General features: G+C 31.8%; 2 protein-coding genes across 2 annotated transcripts; one reads left to right on the top strand and one right to left on the bottom strand.

The window, feature by feature from the left end:
* Positions 1-2,660: 2,660 nt before the first annotated feature.
* TRIADDRAFT_33728 (trox-2 homeobox transcription factor) lies at positions 2,661-3,799 on the top strand (the record flags this gene model as incomplete). Its single annotated transcript, XM_002118165.1, has 2 exons — positions 2,661-2,994; positions 3,486-3,799. 2 exons carry the CDS (start codon positions 2,661-2,663, stop codon positions 3,797-3,799), a joined length of 648 nt encoding a protein of 215 aa, XP_002118201.1.
* A 7,839-nt stretch (positions 3,800-11,638) lies between these two features.
* On the bottom strand, positions 11,639-16,208 carry TRIADDRAFT_62233 (uncharacterized protein; the record flags this gene model as incomplete). Its single annotated transcript, XM_002118145.1, has 13 exons — positions 11,639-11,850; positions 11,931-12,057; positions 12,154-12,327; positions 12,413-12,578; positions 12,664-13,012; positions 13,138-13,300; positions 13,389-13,555; positions 13,668-13,938; positions 14,011-14,196; positions 14,280-14,596; positions 14,721-14,820; positions 14,964-15,287; positions 15,786-16,208. 13 exons carry the CDS (start codon positions 16,206-16,208, stop codon positions 11,639-11,641), a joined length of 2,979 nt encoding a protein of 992 aa, XP_002118181.1.
* Positions 16,209-17,375: the final 1,167 nt, after the last annotated feature.

The raw sequence follows: 17,375 nt of genomic DNA, 5'->3' as shown, positions 1-17,375 counted from the left end.
GAACTTTAATCCACATCATCTTAGACAATCAAAACTGCCAACAGTATCCAGTTACAAATTACCATAGCTCTTTTTTAAATGTTACTAAATATTCTTACAATTTGATGATATTTCACTATAGTAAATAGGCAACTTTGAATCCTATCCGTACAGTTAAATAAGATTGTTAATATGCTTCGGAAATAGAATACATAGAAATAATACTAATCAAATGATCAGTTATCTATATGCTACTCGACGAATGTTCTAATTTCTAAGCTCAACAAATCAAATATTAAATCCACAAAAATTAACTATATTCATTTTTTATTCCATTATTAAAAGCCAACAAATGTTCCTTCCAGCTCCAACTAATCTAGTGATGATGGGTTACAATGTTACTACTAAAGTGGAATTTAATAATTTTGAAACACAACCATACTGTGACATTTAAATATGTAAAGTGATTCGTTTTCTATAAAGACAATTGAACGCCTGCATCATTTGCTATTATAACTGTGCTATATTTACCCTTGAGTTATCCATATATTCTTCTTTATTTGCTTAATTAACCCTTGCTTTATAAGTAATGCAAAGTGTTACGGCCTGTCTGACTTTCATAAGACAGCGAAAATATTAATCCTACATGTTGTTAATGTAGTAAGCTTTATGTTATAAGTAATTCGATGTCTTTCAGTATTGACGATCCATAATAGTTCAATTTTTATTATGCTAAAACAGCTATATAGTTAATATGCGCGATCATTACCTTACATCAAACTTTAATTATACCTTTTTAAACTAAGTTGAGTTACTGTCACTAAAGAAAGGATATATACAAATATCGATTAATTTTATCATGATGGTGAGAAACACCACCCGTTGATAATATTAAATATCGTCGAATATCTTTGGCCTAGAGAATACAAAAATGTCACGTTTATGCACAGCTATCATTTCATAATTAGTAACAGCGATATTTTCAGATAATGAGTAATTTTCTCAATGAGCTACTTCGTCTCAGTCACTATTACTATCAAAGTTAAAAGATTAATTAACTACTAAGGTAAAGCTCCTTATAAAATTCGATTTAACTATCTCTCAATGAATTAGGTCTATAGAGTTTCTGTCTACGTAACTAGCCCATTTCGAATCAGATAGTAGCTCTATAAGTTAAACCTTAATATACTACTATCTATTGTACAGCGAATCATTACTTGGCTATTTCATGCTCACATTACAATCCATAATGCTGCGAAATGGCCAGTGGTTATTATTGATAAAAATAATTATAATTTATCTTTAAAATTGTAACAACTGCTAACAACCATACTACTAGATTTAAATAGATCAATTGTTAATTTAATTAGTTTGAATCGATGATTGTTACGTTGAACATCGTATATGATATAAAATTGAACACCTACAGCCTTTCTTCAATCCTTACTCTATTTTACCTTCATGGATTTGTATTGATAATTAATCGTCAAATAGAACAGTATTTTTGTTGATACTGACCCGCTAGCTTTGTTATCATTAACCTGCCGTTATACATAAATAAATCGATGAATTAAATAAAAATGATAATAGAACTGTTGGCAAAGGAATCAACTATTGATTTATGTTAATAAAAAGCACAGGTGATACCTATTATAAACGTATTCTCATGAAAAGAATTTAAACTATTATCAGAAATTAAACTTAAAAGTAGATTCTTATCTTATTGACTATTATCTTCCATCATTTTATTGTATTATCGTTATTATTATTATCATAGCAATCTATTTTTTGATCGATATTCCGTCCATTTGGGATTTCCTTGAATTGCATGCCCTCTTAATTGTTGCTATATACTCTTATTCTCCACCCTATTTATACATTCATTAGTCGTGATGACTAGTTTCCAATAGTATTGATGATATCACTGGATTTTTTTAGCCTGTCACAACAGCATGTCAATTTTTAATTTTTATAAAAATTATTTTTATTTAATAATTGGTGGAATAATAACGCGTATAATGTTAGAAAGATTCATTCATTGCCAATTAAGTTAATGATGACGATAAAAATGACTTTGCACGACAGAAACAAGTCTAAATCATGTTCTCACTATTTTAGGAATAGACAGTCTTGATATAGATAAATATTGGAAAAGAGAATTAAGTAAATACTATGGCATTAAAGCATGTTCTATCGTCTATTGAATATATGTAAATCAAGTAGATATACACGTATAATTGCAAAAATTTTAACTAACAAATGTCTATTTACTATTGACAACGTGCCTGGGTGACAATTGGTATTAAATTATTAAAATATTCATTAATTGTTAGAATTAGCGACGAAAATAAAAAGTATTTATAAATACAGAGAAGCAAATTGTTATTTTCCACTCCTCTTTTTCCCATATCAATTAAATGTATTATATATATCTATAACATCATGCTAGTATATAAAAGCCCTGAGCTAGTAAAAAATTATCACATTCCATCATTCATCGCCTGAGTTAACAACATTGATAGTTAAACTTAATTACTGCTAACATCAATTTAGACTTTAAAGTTTTAACTACTATCCATATCTGTTTAAACACTAATCATCATTTTCAATTATTGCCACAATTGATTCATTGATAAATTAGTTTATGCTAGAATTTTATAACAATATTTAACAGGTAAAACATGGCCAATACATCTTTTAAAATTGAAAGTTTAATCGGTCCAGGTAATCCAACCAATGCCATCATTAACGGTTCTTCCATGATGGCACCATTTTATCTGCCGTCGAATTATCACTCTTGGCCTCATGATAGCAACCCCAATTATTCATCATGTCAAGTCTGTATACCCAAATCAACTGTCACTTGGCCAGTTCTAGTAAAGCCATCGCCTATAGTCGATCCTGCCATATACCATCAGCAACAATATCGATTGGACAACCATCATCACCAATCATTACCAGCCTTCCAAGGAATCCAAAATACCGACACTCAACAACATCCAGATTTAGCATCAGGTAAAAGATTTTATAAGCGAACAGAAAAATATAGGAGAATAACCTCTATATGCATCTCGTAATGCAATAGAAATTTACTAAATTAATAGTATAAACACTACTGTAATATCGAAAAGTCACAGAGTGGTTCGAAGTTAGGACTAGATAAAAATTGTTTTTATTCTATTTTCAGTTATCAATCGATATTCAAAATCATGACTATTTTCACTTAGATGCTAATAAACCAATCAGTTGATATTTTATTCTATAGATTAATTTAATTAGAAGTGTGTATATGATACTTCCTCAAATTAGAGTCTTTCGATAATTGTAATTATCTTTCGCCATACTGTTGTTAGACCATTTAACATATTGTAAAGCAAGTAAATTCTTGCAAGGTATTGAAAGCCTTTTCTTCGCGTTCATTTAAAGTAGAATTAAAATTGTCAACTTGATCATTCTGAATTGATTTGAACCTAATATTAAGCTTGATAATTTAACCTTTTCCATAGATAAAACTAGCATGAAATCGACCAGTCATTCTTCCAGAACTAAGCGTATACGAACAGCTTATACCAGTATGCAGTTATTAGAATTAGAAAAGGAGTTCAACAGTAGCCGATATCTATCGCGACTGAGGAGGATTGAGATTGCTAATATGTTAAATTTATCGGAGAAGCAAGTTAAAATATGGTTCCAGAATCGTCGCGTAAAGTGGAAAAAGGACAATAAGTTAGATGGACAAGATCATGATGAAAACGAAAGTAAAGGATCTCCTGGCCAATATCCACTATCTGATAGTGAAGAAGAATTATCTAATCGATAATAGAGTCAGGCCTAAATTTGTGATTGACACGATCATAATAATAGTTGCTGATTATCTACTTATTCTAATACAATTATAATATCATCCAATATTCAAATTTAACAAATTTTTCGCAGAAACGATTTCTTACAGCCGCAATGAATTACATTACAATAAATTTTCATTGTAAGTTAAAGCGATGATAAATTAAATTAGAATAAGAGTAAGTACCGAAATAAGTACAATTAGTATATACAAATGTTTCTCAGTAATGCAGTATTTAAATCCTTAAGGATGATGTCAGCCGAAAAAATTTTCGCATCTGACAATACCTTCAATGCTCATGCATTTGTGAAATAAAAATAAACTAGACATCATTGATTGATAATCTAAATAGCAAACGATTTCAATGGTTTAAATCTATAAATTTTTAAGGTAAATTATTTAAAAATTACGAATAATTATTATCGATTCAAAAGGAACAGTAGTAATTATAACTTGATGTATAAATTCTCGGCAATTTTATATCAATAACAAAGTAAATTAAACAAGACTATCATGCACGATTATGTAAAGTCCTTGAAAAATACCACGAATAAAATTTTAATTAAAGTCGCATTTAATTTTGTCCCGGATTGACGTCATTCAATAATAAATTTACCGATCATTCTTAACTAGCTTCCTCCTTAAAATGTTTGTATGTATATTACTGCAATCTATCATTCCAAAAAAGATAATAAACTAAGGTTATCGGTGAACCAACTTTAACTTCTATTGGATTATTTTACAGTTGATCATTCAAATAAGATAACCCGATATCTATATTACTATATAAGCATAGATGGAAAAGAGAACATAGCTCAATCATCGCCACCCCTGGGACACCTATATATGATAACTTGTTGTGATATATACCAATCACGAAATTCCAAATTTTAGAAAAATAAGAGCTTTATTGAATCTTATACTAAGATTAACTACATACAGCTCTACTCTAGCCAAATACTACTACTAAAGACTTCTACAACGAACTAACGGAATAAGCTAGAGTTGCATGCTTTTATATTTATCGTAGCATTCCCAGCTACAATCCGAATGACAATCTTTTACCTTATTTTACAAATAGTTAAATTATTCTTAGTAACACTATTTTATAGCGGACCATCATTAATCTGATATGGATACGACTACAGTACTTACGTAGACATTATTCGCACCAGCCAAAGTACAATGAATTAACCATATCCTAATATATAATTTACAGTTCTATTTTTTACCTATAGCCTTATTAGTAGCTCAACACCTTACTGTATATAGTCATCTGTACTCTATCGTAGAGTCTATACCACTACAGTCTATAGTTATAGCTACCAAATATCTCTTAAGATAAATATCTACCGTACATTATACTAAACATGGCTAATAGTCTACAGTCACAATACTAGTTACATTACACTTATTCTCGTGAATATTTCGTATTGAAACAATTGTTATGTCTAATAACTAATATGCCTTTCTCTAAATGTCAACAGAGCTTCTTTAATTAGCCTTAGAATGGACATTTGAGGCTGTGACAGTGTTATGTACTGTATTACAGTAGAAATATCTATGTTAGGATAATTCTTTTAGCCCATCCTTATTTAGTTAACTTCTAATTTGGATATGCTGTGTTTTAATATAGCACTGACTTTTTATGACAGTGACACTTATACACATACTGAAATTAATAGATATAATAGGGAATCCAAATCATCTACTTACAGTTCCAATCATTATGATTGTAATTTACTTATGGTAGATCGTAAATTATCATGGAAATGCTCCGTGATAGGACATATCGTAATCTAACTATTCTGTATTAGTCATTACATGTCTATGTTCGTAAATACTGTTGTCTGCATAAAGGGAGCAGTAGCTAAAATTAATACCTAATTCAGTAAATAATTCCAATGTTAATTGTATTAACTATGACTCATGAACTATTAAAGAAGAGTATATAAATGCAGTATATCGTGTAATAAAGCGGATTTCCAACTTAGTGCTTAACGTAAAATACGAGGCGTTTAAGTCTTTGTGTAGTCTGCTAGTAGAGCAAAAGTGTTTGTGATAGTGCAGATATCGTTCCTTGATACGTTGTTCAAGGAATTGACTTATTGACCATATATTACGTTATCTTGTTGTAAAGCTGTTTTATGACAGAGGCATAAATACTTGATTAATCATTATAAATATTAAAAAGGTTGACAGAATTTAAGCTCATTCGTTTTAACATCGTTAATTACGCCGTAGTACATGAGGAGACATACTGCTCCAAGTTTTAAAAAAATTGCAGCTAACTAAATGAACATTTTAGTAACGATTGATTACTCTTGATAGGCTTTCCTAACTATTCAAAACATCAGCAAATCTCGTAACCTAATAGCAGAATGAAAAAGCAATACTAACGAAGATTAGTTTTAAATCAATTTTCTGTCGAATTCTTAGACAATGAGTCATGGCAACTATTTGTAATTCTTTAATTGAGGCTATTTTCAGAATTAAATCTAGATAGTAAACGATGCATTTTAGACCTTTAATGCCTTGTATCATTTTTACTCAAGGGATCTTGGCATAAGACGATTTTCTTTATTCACAAACTTCAATTTTACCATAAACTGATAAACTGATTGTGGATAATTCTGGTCTGTAATGGACTCTATGCTTCTCTTGTTTTTTCATGGAAGACTTCAAATGTTCATTTTGGAAGCTCATGAATATCGATCTTGAAAATATTATTATTTTTATGCAAGATTTTCTTATTAAATCAGTTTATGATATTATGATAGTAAAAGTTGAATTGATCTACTTTTAACGGTAGGTACAGCATATAAAATCATCATGAGCAATGATATAGCTTATATGAGTCCTTAATTCAATCTTACTATTTTTTTATTTCGCTTATGGTGTTAGCATAGAATTACAAGCGAATATGAAATAAAAAGTATGTAAATCAGTCGATCAGTTTTTATTTCATAACTTCATATCATCAGCATTTAAAGACTATAGATAATGTAGTGTATATCCCTATCGTACAAAAAAAATGCATTGTTACCTATCTACTAAGCTCAACATGAAGGTAGAGATTTTACTTAGAATAAATTAGTTTTCATAATTTTCAAGCAGATAGAAAAATAATAGCCTTTAAATTATATTATCACCACAATATAGAAACCTAGCCATGTCTACAAACAATGTCGCTTCTAACTACTACTTAAACAACGATTTTACATATGGCTAGAAGTGATCATTTCTCCTAGCAATTAAGCGTCAATTAATAACCTCTAAATATGAAATTCTATAGTTCAGAATCTATAAATAATCATTATAGAATAAAAGTCAAATATGAGAATTGACATCCGTTTGAAGTCTGGATAGTGAATACCATATGCTATAATTAGATAATGTTATGATTTGATCGATCAAGGTGGGGTAACGAAAGTAACATTATATTACTATATAAATCATTTTAATCAATTCTGTATTCGAAGGTTAATGTAATTTATTGGTTCAATAAGGATCGTCCATTGGATTTAACAATGATTAAAATGATACACAATATCAATCATAAATTACAGTAAGCAAATCAATTATCATTAAATTTTATAAATATCGGTAGAGAAATAAATTCCGTCGCAATAAAGCATTTCTTATTTATCTAGTGTCAATACAGTATAGACCAATTTCGATTACAATCAAAGGTGTTGTTGCACTTAATTAATCACATAAGGTTTAAATTAAAACTTAACAGTCAAATAACGACTAATCAAACAATGAAAGAGAGTAAATAGACGGCAATCATTTATTGGAACAATTCAATTTAATAGGATACCGTATACCTTGATATTTAAACTCCTGTCTCAACAATTAGTCGATAATAAACAAATAAAATAAACTCTTTACATTCAATACATGCACGCTTATATCTATAAATCATCGGTATCAATAAGTTCATTATAGCGAAAACAAAAGTCAAATCTAAAATGATCTGATTATAGTTAGATTAACATTAATTGATATTATGCAGTCAAAATAGATTCAATTCTATTTCGAAGAATCATTGTTGAAGCGATTCTGTTGAGTTATTTTTGCATGAAAGTAATCAACATGATTATTTTTATTGATAAGTCCATTTTATATAATATTATGCTTATAATCAATCATTAAAAACCTTTCAAAAACCAATTGATAATCAATTGATAGATAAAGTGATCACTAATTGTCGCCATCATTTTTGATTGTTACTATTTCAATTACAACTTATTATAATCCATTTGTCTACATACACAACTCGCCAGATGGTCGTATAATTTAGCTAAACAAGTATATTAATTTTAATTTTTATAAATTAATATCTACTCTCTGTTAACATAAGATCGAAAATAATTCGTCACTCAATCTTTTTCTCTTTTATTTTTTTATAAGGTTGCTACAACTGCTGAAAGTCAATGCCAATCGTCTATCGCTTTGTAAAGATATGCCATTGAAGATAATAATACTAGAGAATATGGCAATCGCTACTGTTATACAATTGATATCGCTATTTAAGTCCTTTAGTGATGTAAATCTTTTTATTTTCTATCGATACAAGCATGTCATATAATTTAAATCATAACAACGAGCACACTTGAAAGTTTAATTTTATTCCTAAATCAACAAACTAGGATTTACAAACAATTAGTAATATGATGTCCATAAAAAATAACATGCAAAATCAGAAACCTTGATTTTATTTGAACAATTTAAATTTTAATTTGGGCGACACATTTGGCTTAGGTGAGTGCTTCGGTATACAAATGTATTTGGTTCTTGATCTAAGCACTATAATAAGTAATTTTAAATCCTAAAGGCGCAATTTCTACGTCTGCGATGAAATGTAATTTCTATGAAGTGCCATGATGACCTTTAATGGCACAACAAGCATTAATTAAAAACAAATGCTTCTAGAATACCCTCAGTTTAAATGATTATTTTATGACGATTTCACGACTTATTCAAACAATAATCAATGAGGTTACGACCAGGTGGTCCAGCACGATAATCTATGAATAATTTCATTGCAAATTAACAGATAGAAATAGAGCAAAAATTTACGATTTCAAAATTTGTCAGCTGTTTCAAACTACAACTGTCCAAATTGATTTTTAACAACTTTGAAAGTTAATATTACTTCCTGAATATATTCTAACCTAGAATATATTCACGTTCTAAAATTAATTATTAGTCTTTTATTATAGCAGTTAAATGGATACCGTAATTATTCAAGAAGTCGTCCTGATCGAATTTGAAACAAATATACTTAAATGTAACTTTTACTATATAATTTAAAGCATCAAATTTTGTAGCAACAAATCCAAATTTAGAAGTTGTTAAACATACCAACTGTCTACGCTAAATTTAGAGCAATTTTATGCCACTTTCCAAAACTGAGTAAACTTGATTAACACGTTCGATCATTATTTTTGCATCATTAGGATTTTAAGAGAGAAAATAGTATGTATCTGTTTATTACAAAAGATCCTGTCTTTCTTTTATTTGACAATACCAGTCATCAAAAACTAAAGGCTTTTATTACGATGTACAGATTGATTTATCATCCCTATTAGCTAAAATCTTAGTAAAATAAATATTTAATATCGAGTCATCTTCTTTACGTATCCATTCCAGCGATTGATTGTTGAGAGACAGCATTGAAATAAAATTGTTTCAAGCGATATTATCACAGTTGAGATAGTTAGACATTTCTAACATCTATGACCGTAAGAATATTATAATGAATATCAGCTAACTGAAGACTATATACAACATGGCTCTAAAGTTTGGGATATTCAGGATACTGTTGATGTTGCAATAAGGGATAGATCAGAACACAAAAAAGCTTCGATGAATCTTAGAATTCGTATATATTATAAAAATACGAAATTGATAAATCGATGTAGCATTGAACCAAGATTAAAGGTCAAATGGGCTCTGATAATATTGTCAGTTAATAGATTACTATCTGTAAACATTAGTGAATAACTACTCATTATTTTGCACAACTAATCGTACAATGGATTATATTAACATTGCTTTTCATTAGCTAAGGTATACCTATAGCTCGTTAAAGAGTAACAATGTGGTAGCGTATTGATACTGCCCGAAAACAAGTCATTTTATTCAGATTGCCTGATAATTTGTATTCTAAATCAAGTATGCATTGCAGTGTCTTTTTAATTTGTAAATATCATTAAAAATGTCTGGTTAAATTGTTCAACATAACTGCTTCAGGTAACAGATAACTTGCCATTTGTAATTTTAAATGACTTTTTTTGAATAAATTTCAGATTTAAAGACGGTTTTAAATTAATTGCATTATTGCAACACAAAAATAAAGCATCTATATTAAGAGTATTGTTATCTTTGGATAGTTTTTGGCAAGACTATAGATTAATTAGGTTTGACTTGAGTAGTCAGATATAACCTATGTTAAAATATGAATATTACGGCAGTAGCACTGTACTCAGTTTATAGAAACGCATAACTAGCGACCCGGCATTGCGATGCTAATTAATTAAATTGAGCTAATCAACGTTGTAGCATTAGAATCAGTATGTAGTCGCATACTAACGCCTTTTTAATTATTTATGACTTACAGCTAGTTTGAGAACTATCCTGCAGCCTGCAATCTAGTAGAAGTTCAACAGTTATATTTTATTTTTATTATTGCACTGACAGGTACACTGATTGCTGGCATATCTTTTCGCGTAAAAGAACAATTACAGTATATCATATCATATCAGTATGTAAAAGTACAGTGGCGTATTCTCTCATTCATTGATACTAGACTGTCTAAAATTACGGTTTTAAAATTGATTGTTAATGTATTTCACTTTAATTTTAAAAGTGGCGAGACCAGAAGTATTTAGTAATCCATGGCCATACACTAATTTTGGCTTACAGTAGATCTGGCATTTAGAGATGCAAACAAAAGAAATATTCTAGTTGGCAGATGTATACTATGCAATTCACTGCATCACTTGCACATACTTCAAACACCATCGAATGTATTCTTGCTTCATATGCACTCATTAATTGAAGACTAAACTGTATAACCTATGAGCATTCTGAGTTTATTACACTCCACATTTAAAATTTGGACAAAATCTTATTAGTAGAACATATCTGCCATATCTTAATATACAATAAGAATAAAATCAATTAATCATTCCATCCAATTGTTAATGAGCAATATCAAGGAATAATTGATGCTATACTTTTAAAAGTTTCTACAATTAACCATTCTAATAAGATATCAGTAGGACAATTGCACTAGCTTTATCCAGCCAGTATCAAACCAGTATCTGTTTATACACAAGGCTCATACTCTTTAATAGAGGCGCGTGTAAGTACATTTATCCACTTTAGTAATTTACATTAGTCATATAATTACGAATAGTGCTGTGTTGGATAGATCATTCGAATTCCACAATTACAATAAATCCACTTTAATGACATATATAGTACCATTATCATCTATAGCTTTTCCAAAAATATCACGGAATGCATTAATATAAATAAGATCACATACATGTACTAATTACGGAATGATAAATTCTGTGCACAAGTAATTTACAAATTTTATTGTATGATCTCAAGGAAACCTTTATCTACCGCAATACAGCGTAAGTATTTTAACGCTAAAGGGTCAGAATTTACAAGGAATAAATTTAGCTCTAATTATTTTGACTTTGCGGTACATGGATAATCAGATAGCTACATAATTCAATTCCTTACCAATAGGAACGGGTGCATCATGAAATCAAAACAGCTGCAGCGCACTTTCTACAATGTAGTTTGTATCTTTCCAGGGCCTAGACTCATCAGTAAACGTTGACATTCCTTTAACTTGCTAATATCTCCAATACTTTCTAATGCTCTAGCTACATTGCCGATAGCATCAGCGTTCATAGCAGGTGTCGATAACATCGCTTTCGGTAAATATCGATGTGCCAAAATGAGCGCGTCAGCAGAATTTCTGTCATTTACCCTTACAACTGAAATTAAAGCATAAAAACAGTGAGATACATTGTCAATAATAAAAAATATTAAGGTCGTATAATTTGTATAAACCTACCTTGTTCACTAGTTAAGCCAGATCCACGGTAGCGTAAGTTTGAATGCATACAACGGTCAATCAACTGTTGTGTTATAGCAGGATTGGCGCGGGCCATAATTCTTACGACGGCCTTATACAAGAATAACTGTGATAAAAAAGAAATTTACAGGGTCATAAGCATCCCAATATAAACAAATAATATTATTAATAATTAAAATGTAGCTGAAGGCTATTCACTTACGCGAGGTTGAGCAAGTGTAAATTGCTGAGCAAAGGATTGCAACGTGTGAATATCTTGGCGAAATCCTTTGAGATGTTCACTACAAGATAAAGACTGCTTCGGCTTACTGCAATCACTTTCCCACAATGCAACACGTGTAGTTGCCAAACATTCGACACACAGAAGTTGGGCGTACTAATTATGGAGAATAACACAAAAGTATGTTATATTTAGACTAACGATAGTTGCTATAATAAAATTTATACTTTAATAAACTCACTCTAAGTAGCTTATTGTTCGAATGATGACTAGTTGATGTTATACTCTCTTGTATTAGTTGCCCAGCGTCATTGCATAAATTAAAACAATCTGCTGGTACATTTTCCGGAGAATTTACCATTTGACGTGCACGATAGGCTATGGTAATAGTAGCATACAAAGGATCCCTGTAAACAAGAGCAAATTAATATACAATGGACAAAGTACAATGATGCTAACAGTTCTATCAAATTCAGCAAAGATACTGCTTACTTTAGCTGCTTCATTAGTTCAGGCATTTCTTCCACTTCCTTAAAGTAATTGTTAGCAGAATTATTATCACCTTTCAACCAATGCGCCCAGACCAAGCCAACAGAAGACCACCATTTTGCAACTACATCGCTACTAAGAGCTTTAGCTGCAGCGTCACCTATCGTAACATTTTCGGGAATATTTCCCGATAATTCCGCCTGCTCACGCAGTAAACGTAAGCAATTAATTGTATCAGCAATTGTAACCCTGCGGTCTTTATCATCCATTGCGCCAGGAACTAAAAGGGCTTCTAACGAATGCTGCAGTAAGTGTTCTCTGAAACACCTCTTGAAGTGAGTGTTTGGGTTATCTAATATCACAAATTCGAAGACAGAACGTCAATAAGCCCCTTAGACTGATTTGATTAAATTCTAGATACCACAATAATACTAATGTCAAAACATCAACAAAAATTCTATTGATAAAACCACGTACAGCTATTTTCTACGAGTGACCAGATGCTGTCTTCCTCTTTGCTCGACCAATTGCCAGACGTGAAAAATTTATGTCCACGTGGATCAAACAACCACTGATAGCCTGACAAAGCTCTATCAGGATGTAGCTGACATATTTTGCGAGAAATGCTGAGGTATAATCGCTATAATAAAATATCAATAGGTACTTATTTCTAAAAATACAAGTGCCAATATAATCAATAAAACGATATTAAATAAAGCATCACTAACAGAAGAGACATCTAACGGTCTAAATAGGTGTCTTTTCAAAGCAAACGCTGTTGATACCAAAATGTCGACCTTGTCTTCCTTGGATAATTTATCACATGCTAATTCACTCAGATTTACTGCCGTTAGTGCACAATTGATAGCTGATAAATTTGATACAGGATTGTGACCTAATGGAAAATGGTTTAAATAATATACGAATAAATTTCATGTACCATATGTTGAACTACATGTGTAGTTATCTGTAACATTAAATACGATTAATTAAATAGCAGCACTTACCGGTAAGTGTTAGTTGGTTTAGTCGATGATAAGCTAAAGCAGCATTCTTTGCTGAAGAGCGCGCATCGTCATTTTTCCTACTTTCTTTCCTAAAATTCAAACCGAAACCTGGTAAAAGCGACAACCACCGACCAATCCAGAATAAATTTAGAACTTGAAAAAAAATTTGCCATATTAAACTTGAGATCAAGTCGAAAGTTGACATGGGTTGTGAACGTCCTAAAGATCGCAAACTCATACGTAGATGACGAACAGCTGATGTATAATCTCCCTAATAAAGAAAATACACCTAGCTTAGTATTGCATACAATTTGAACACATAATTGAATACAGATTTATTCACCTTCTTAAGATCGATATCTGCTTGATGAAAATTACGAGAATAATGCACTGCCGATTTAGAATTTGGTCTAGAAACCGGTTCGCCGAAAGCAAATATATAGAGTATACATGCGATTGCCATGACGATGCGGAAACTCCAACCAAAAGCTGCATTCATCATATCAGTAACAGGTTCGATACTTTCCTCCTAAAAAGAATAAGCGGTCCCGTTTACTTACGATAACGTGTCATATAGCCTTTTTATTATCAATCAAATTTAGGATATCTTACACTTTGTAAGATACGACCACCAACGCGAGGAGACATAGCATCATCCGGAGTGCCATTTTGTTGAAGTGAAGCCATATTGAAAGGGTTAAATAATAAAAAAGTAAACAAAAACACACATAAACCAACTCGGGTGCTGTCATGGATTCCTCTCGGAATATCAATCTTCATCTTTAAATCTTCGCTATCAGCGCTGCTACTTGTAGGGCTGGGAGTAAGATTGCTTTCATCGTCAGACGAAATTGGTGGTGTAGGCTGTTGGTAAGAATTGCTATTTCCACTTTGCATTTGAGGTAATTTTGCAAGCGATTCTGATTTACCTAAAAAACGTCAATTTGTTAAGAGTAAGCATAAAATATTGATAATCCGATATTCGTTCATGAGCAGCCTAGAGGAGACATTATAAAATTCCTACTAAAAATACATTAGTGTGACTGACTATACCTTCTTTAAGTGCTATATTTTCTTTTTCAAGTCTTTTGTTAACGTCTTGTATATATCGAATGTATTCTATAGCTTTTCGTAAAATACCAGCCTTGTTCATCTATTAACGGTTTCAAAAGTAAAAACATACAAGACAATTACGCCATTTATTAATACAAATTAAAAATTCTATAATTAGATAGAAGAAATACATGATTTTACTATCAGTATTACTGCCAATTTCTGATGATCTTTGCAGCAAACCTTAGTGTCTGGACCAACAAGCAAATCTTTCAGTTCTATGATACGATCATTGATACTAGTACGGTAGCGTCGTTCAATAGCGTTGTGAGCCGATCTTCGCTCACTTTTGCTGACGTTCTGAACTGGTGTAGAACTGCTATTTAAAATCCTGTTGATGGGAACTTTTTCACTATCCAAATTTCCATTTGATCTTCCGATAACTGTCGGTACGCCACTTGTGTTTACAAGATTGGTATAACTTACAGAACCGGAGGTGAATGCAACGCTGACAGCCGAAGGCTTGGTAGAAGCTACCTCAGGCTTGACTTGCGGAGCCAACACAATCTATCAATCGATAATAATTTTAATCAATACACCATCAAGCAGTACGTTTTGGTAAGCAAATTCATAAATACATCTACTGTTGGTTATGGTGGTATAGTACAACCTACACCGAAGACGGCCATGATATTTAGTCAAAAGTATGTAAAACCTTTGATGTGTCACGCACGATATTAGAAAAATAGTAGTTGATAATTTCAGTTGGAGTACAGAAAGCAAATAAATGCCTTCCAACTAGTGCAGTAGAAAAACTGAATGGAGTAACGTTATTTAAAATAGTAGTCCTTCCTAATATTTCTATCTTGAGTATACACGTAGATATCGAATGCACAATATGAATAGAACTGTAACAGTAAGCGATAACGATTATTTTGCAAACCGAAACAAATTTATTCTCAAGCTAAGAAGATTAAGATGTAGATATCTAATTTAAGAATCAGTTACGACATAAAAACAAGGGTCGAAATTAATCAAGGTATAACCATTACTTTTAATTCTAACCTGTGGTTGTTGAGTCGTTCCCACTATCGGCGTACTATGTGTATAAGCGGATGTCGCATTAGGAAGTATTGGTGCTTGCATGCTTAGTGTTACAACACTCGGCAGGGTACCAACACCTGTTTGACTTTTTTGAAGTTGATCTTGTAATAATTTCTGTTGTTGCCTCAATTCGTCTAGCTGCCTTTGCTGTTCAAGTTGTTTCTGCTTCAATTGTTCCTGTTCTCTTAACTGACTTATGATAGCCGCTTTCTTATTATCGTTGACTGGCTTGATTTCATCCATGCTAGCAGAATTATTGCTAATCAACGATGAATACGGATCGCATTCAAGTTTTGCTAAAGTGTCATCAAATTGTCTGACGGGCATATCCGATTGCAGGTAGTCTGAAATATCGAATTCTCCGACTTCTCCTGAATAGTCCATATTGAATAGATCTGGAAATACACACGTATATGTATGTATCAATGGACAAGATATTGCTTGCTATCCAGCATCATTTAATCGAATGTATTTGCATCACAGAAAAATTTCTCCTTCTTCTGTCATGGTATTTTAAGTCAAGTTGTAAGAGCGAGAGGAGGCCCAATCTACTATTCGTCATTGGCTCCATCGATCCTATCTGAACTCATTGGAATTGCATGCATGGTTGTTACTTGTAACGAGAGACTTACTGCTGAAAAGCTGTAGTCAATTTTGATCTCCTCTTAACTACCTCAACTAGTCTTGGTTCTGGTGGCCGATGATACTGAACAGTTGTACAGTTTTACTCCATCTGTAGTATGCTAGCACACATAACCCATCAAGAAATGACTAGACTGTACAGTATTACTCCTCATGATCTATTCTATACAGTGGTAGAATGGCGCAAAATACTTATTACGCTATCGCTTGCTATACTAACTACAACTGTCGGCATCGTTGTAATCCACAAGTATTGACACACTGTACTCAATAACGATCCTCTACATAACTCTCCTACTCATTTACTTTGCAGAGTGTAGCCAAAACAGCAAGAACTGATGAACTGATGCGATTAGTCATGGTCCAAGTTTTAGCTGCTGAATTTCGGCAACATCGGTTATCACTGACGAAGTAAACAATCACATCAACAATCGCCAGTTGACAACAATCTACGGTATTGAAAGTGGACGCCTGAGAAGGTTCAGCTGAAGACATTTAATTGATACTGTAGTCCGTGACTGGACCATATACTACAGTACACTGTACAGAGCAGAGGTCCAAGCCTACGCTATATTGTACTGTAGTTAGTGTACTGACTGAAACATGGATACGCTCTCAGTAGAAAATATGGTACTGTACTGTACAGTAGTATGAATAGGACAAACGGGCAGTACAGTACTGTACACTGTAGGGAAGAACTTTTTTTAGACTACCAAAATAAGTCAGAGTAGATAGAAGAAGTACAAGTAAAGTATGCAGTGAGTAAGAGTGGATTGAAGAAATACAAGGAAAGTATGCAGTTTTTATTCTAGAATAATTCAAAGCGTCCATAAACTGATCAAGGCGAAAGACTTGCAATACTAAGCTATCTTTTCTCCAAAGTATTTCATCCATAAAGATGAAGAGAAA

This window comes from Trichoplax adhaerens, genomic scaffold (assembly GCF_000150275.1).
Source record: "Trichoplax adhaerens TRIADscaffold_38 genomic scaffold, whole genome shotgun sequence".
Classification (NCBI taxonomy): domain Eukaryota; kingdom Metazoa; phylum Placozoa; class Uniplacotomia; order Trichoplacea; family Trichoplacidae; genus Trichoplax; species Trichoplax adhaerens.
This window is presented reverse-complemented; position numbering and strand designations above follow the sequence as displayed.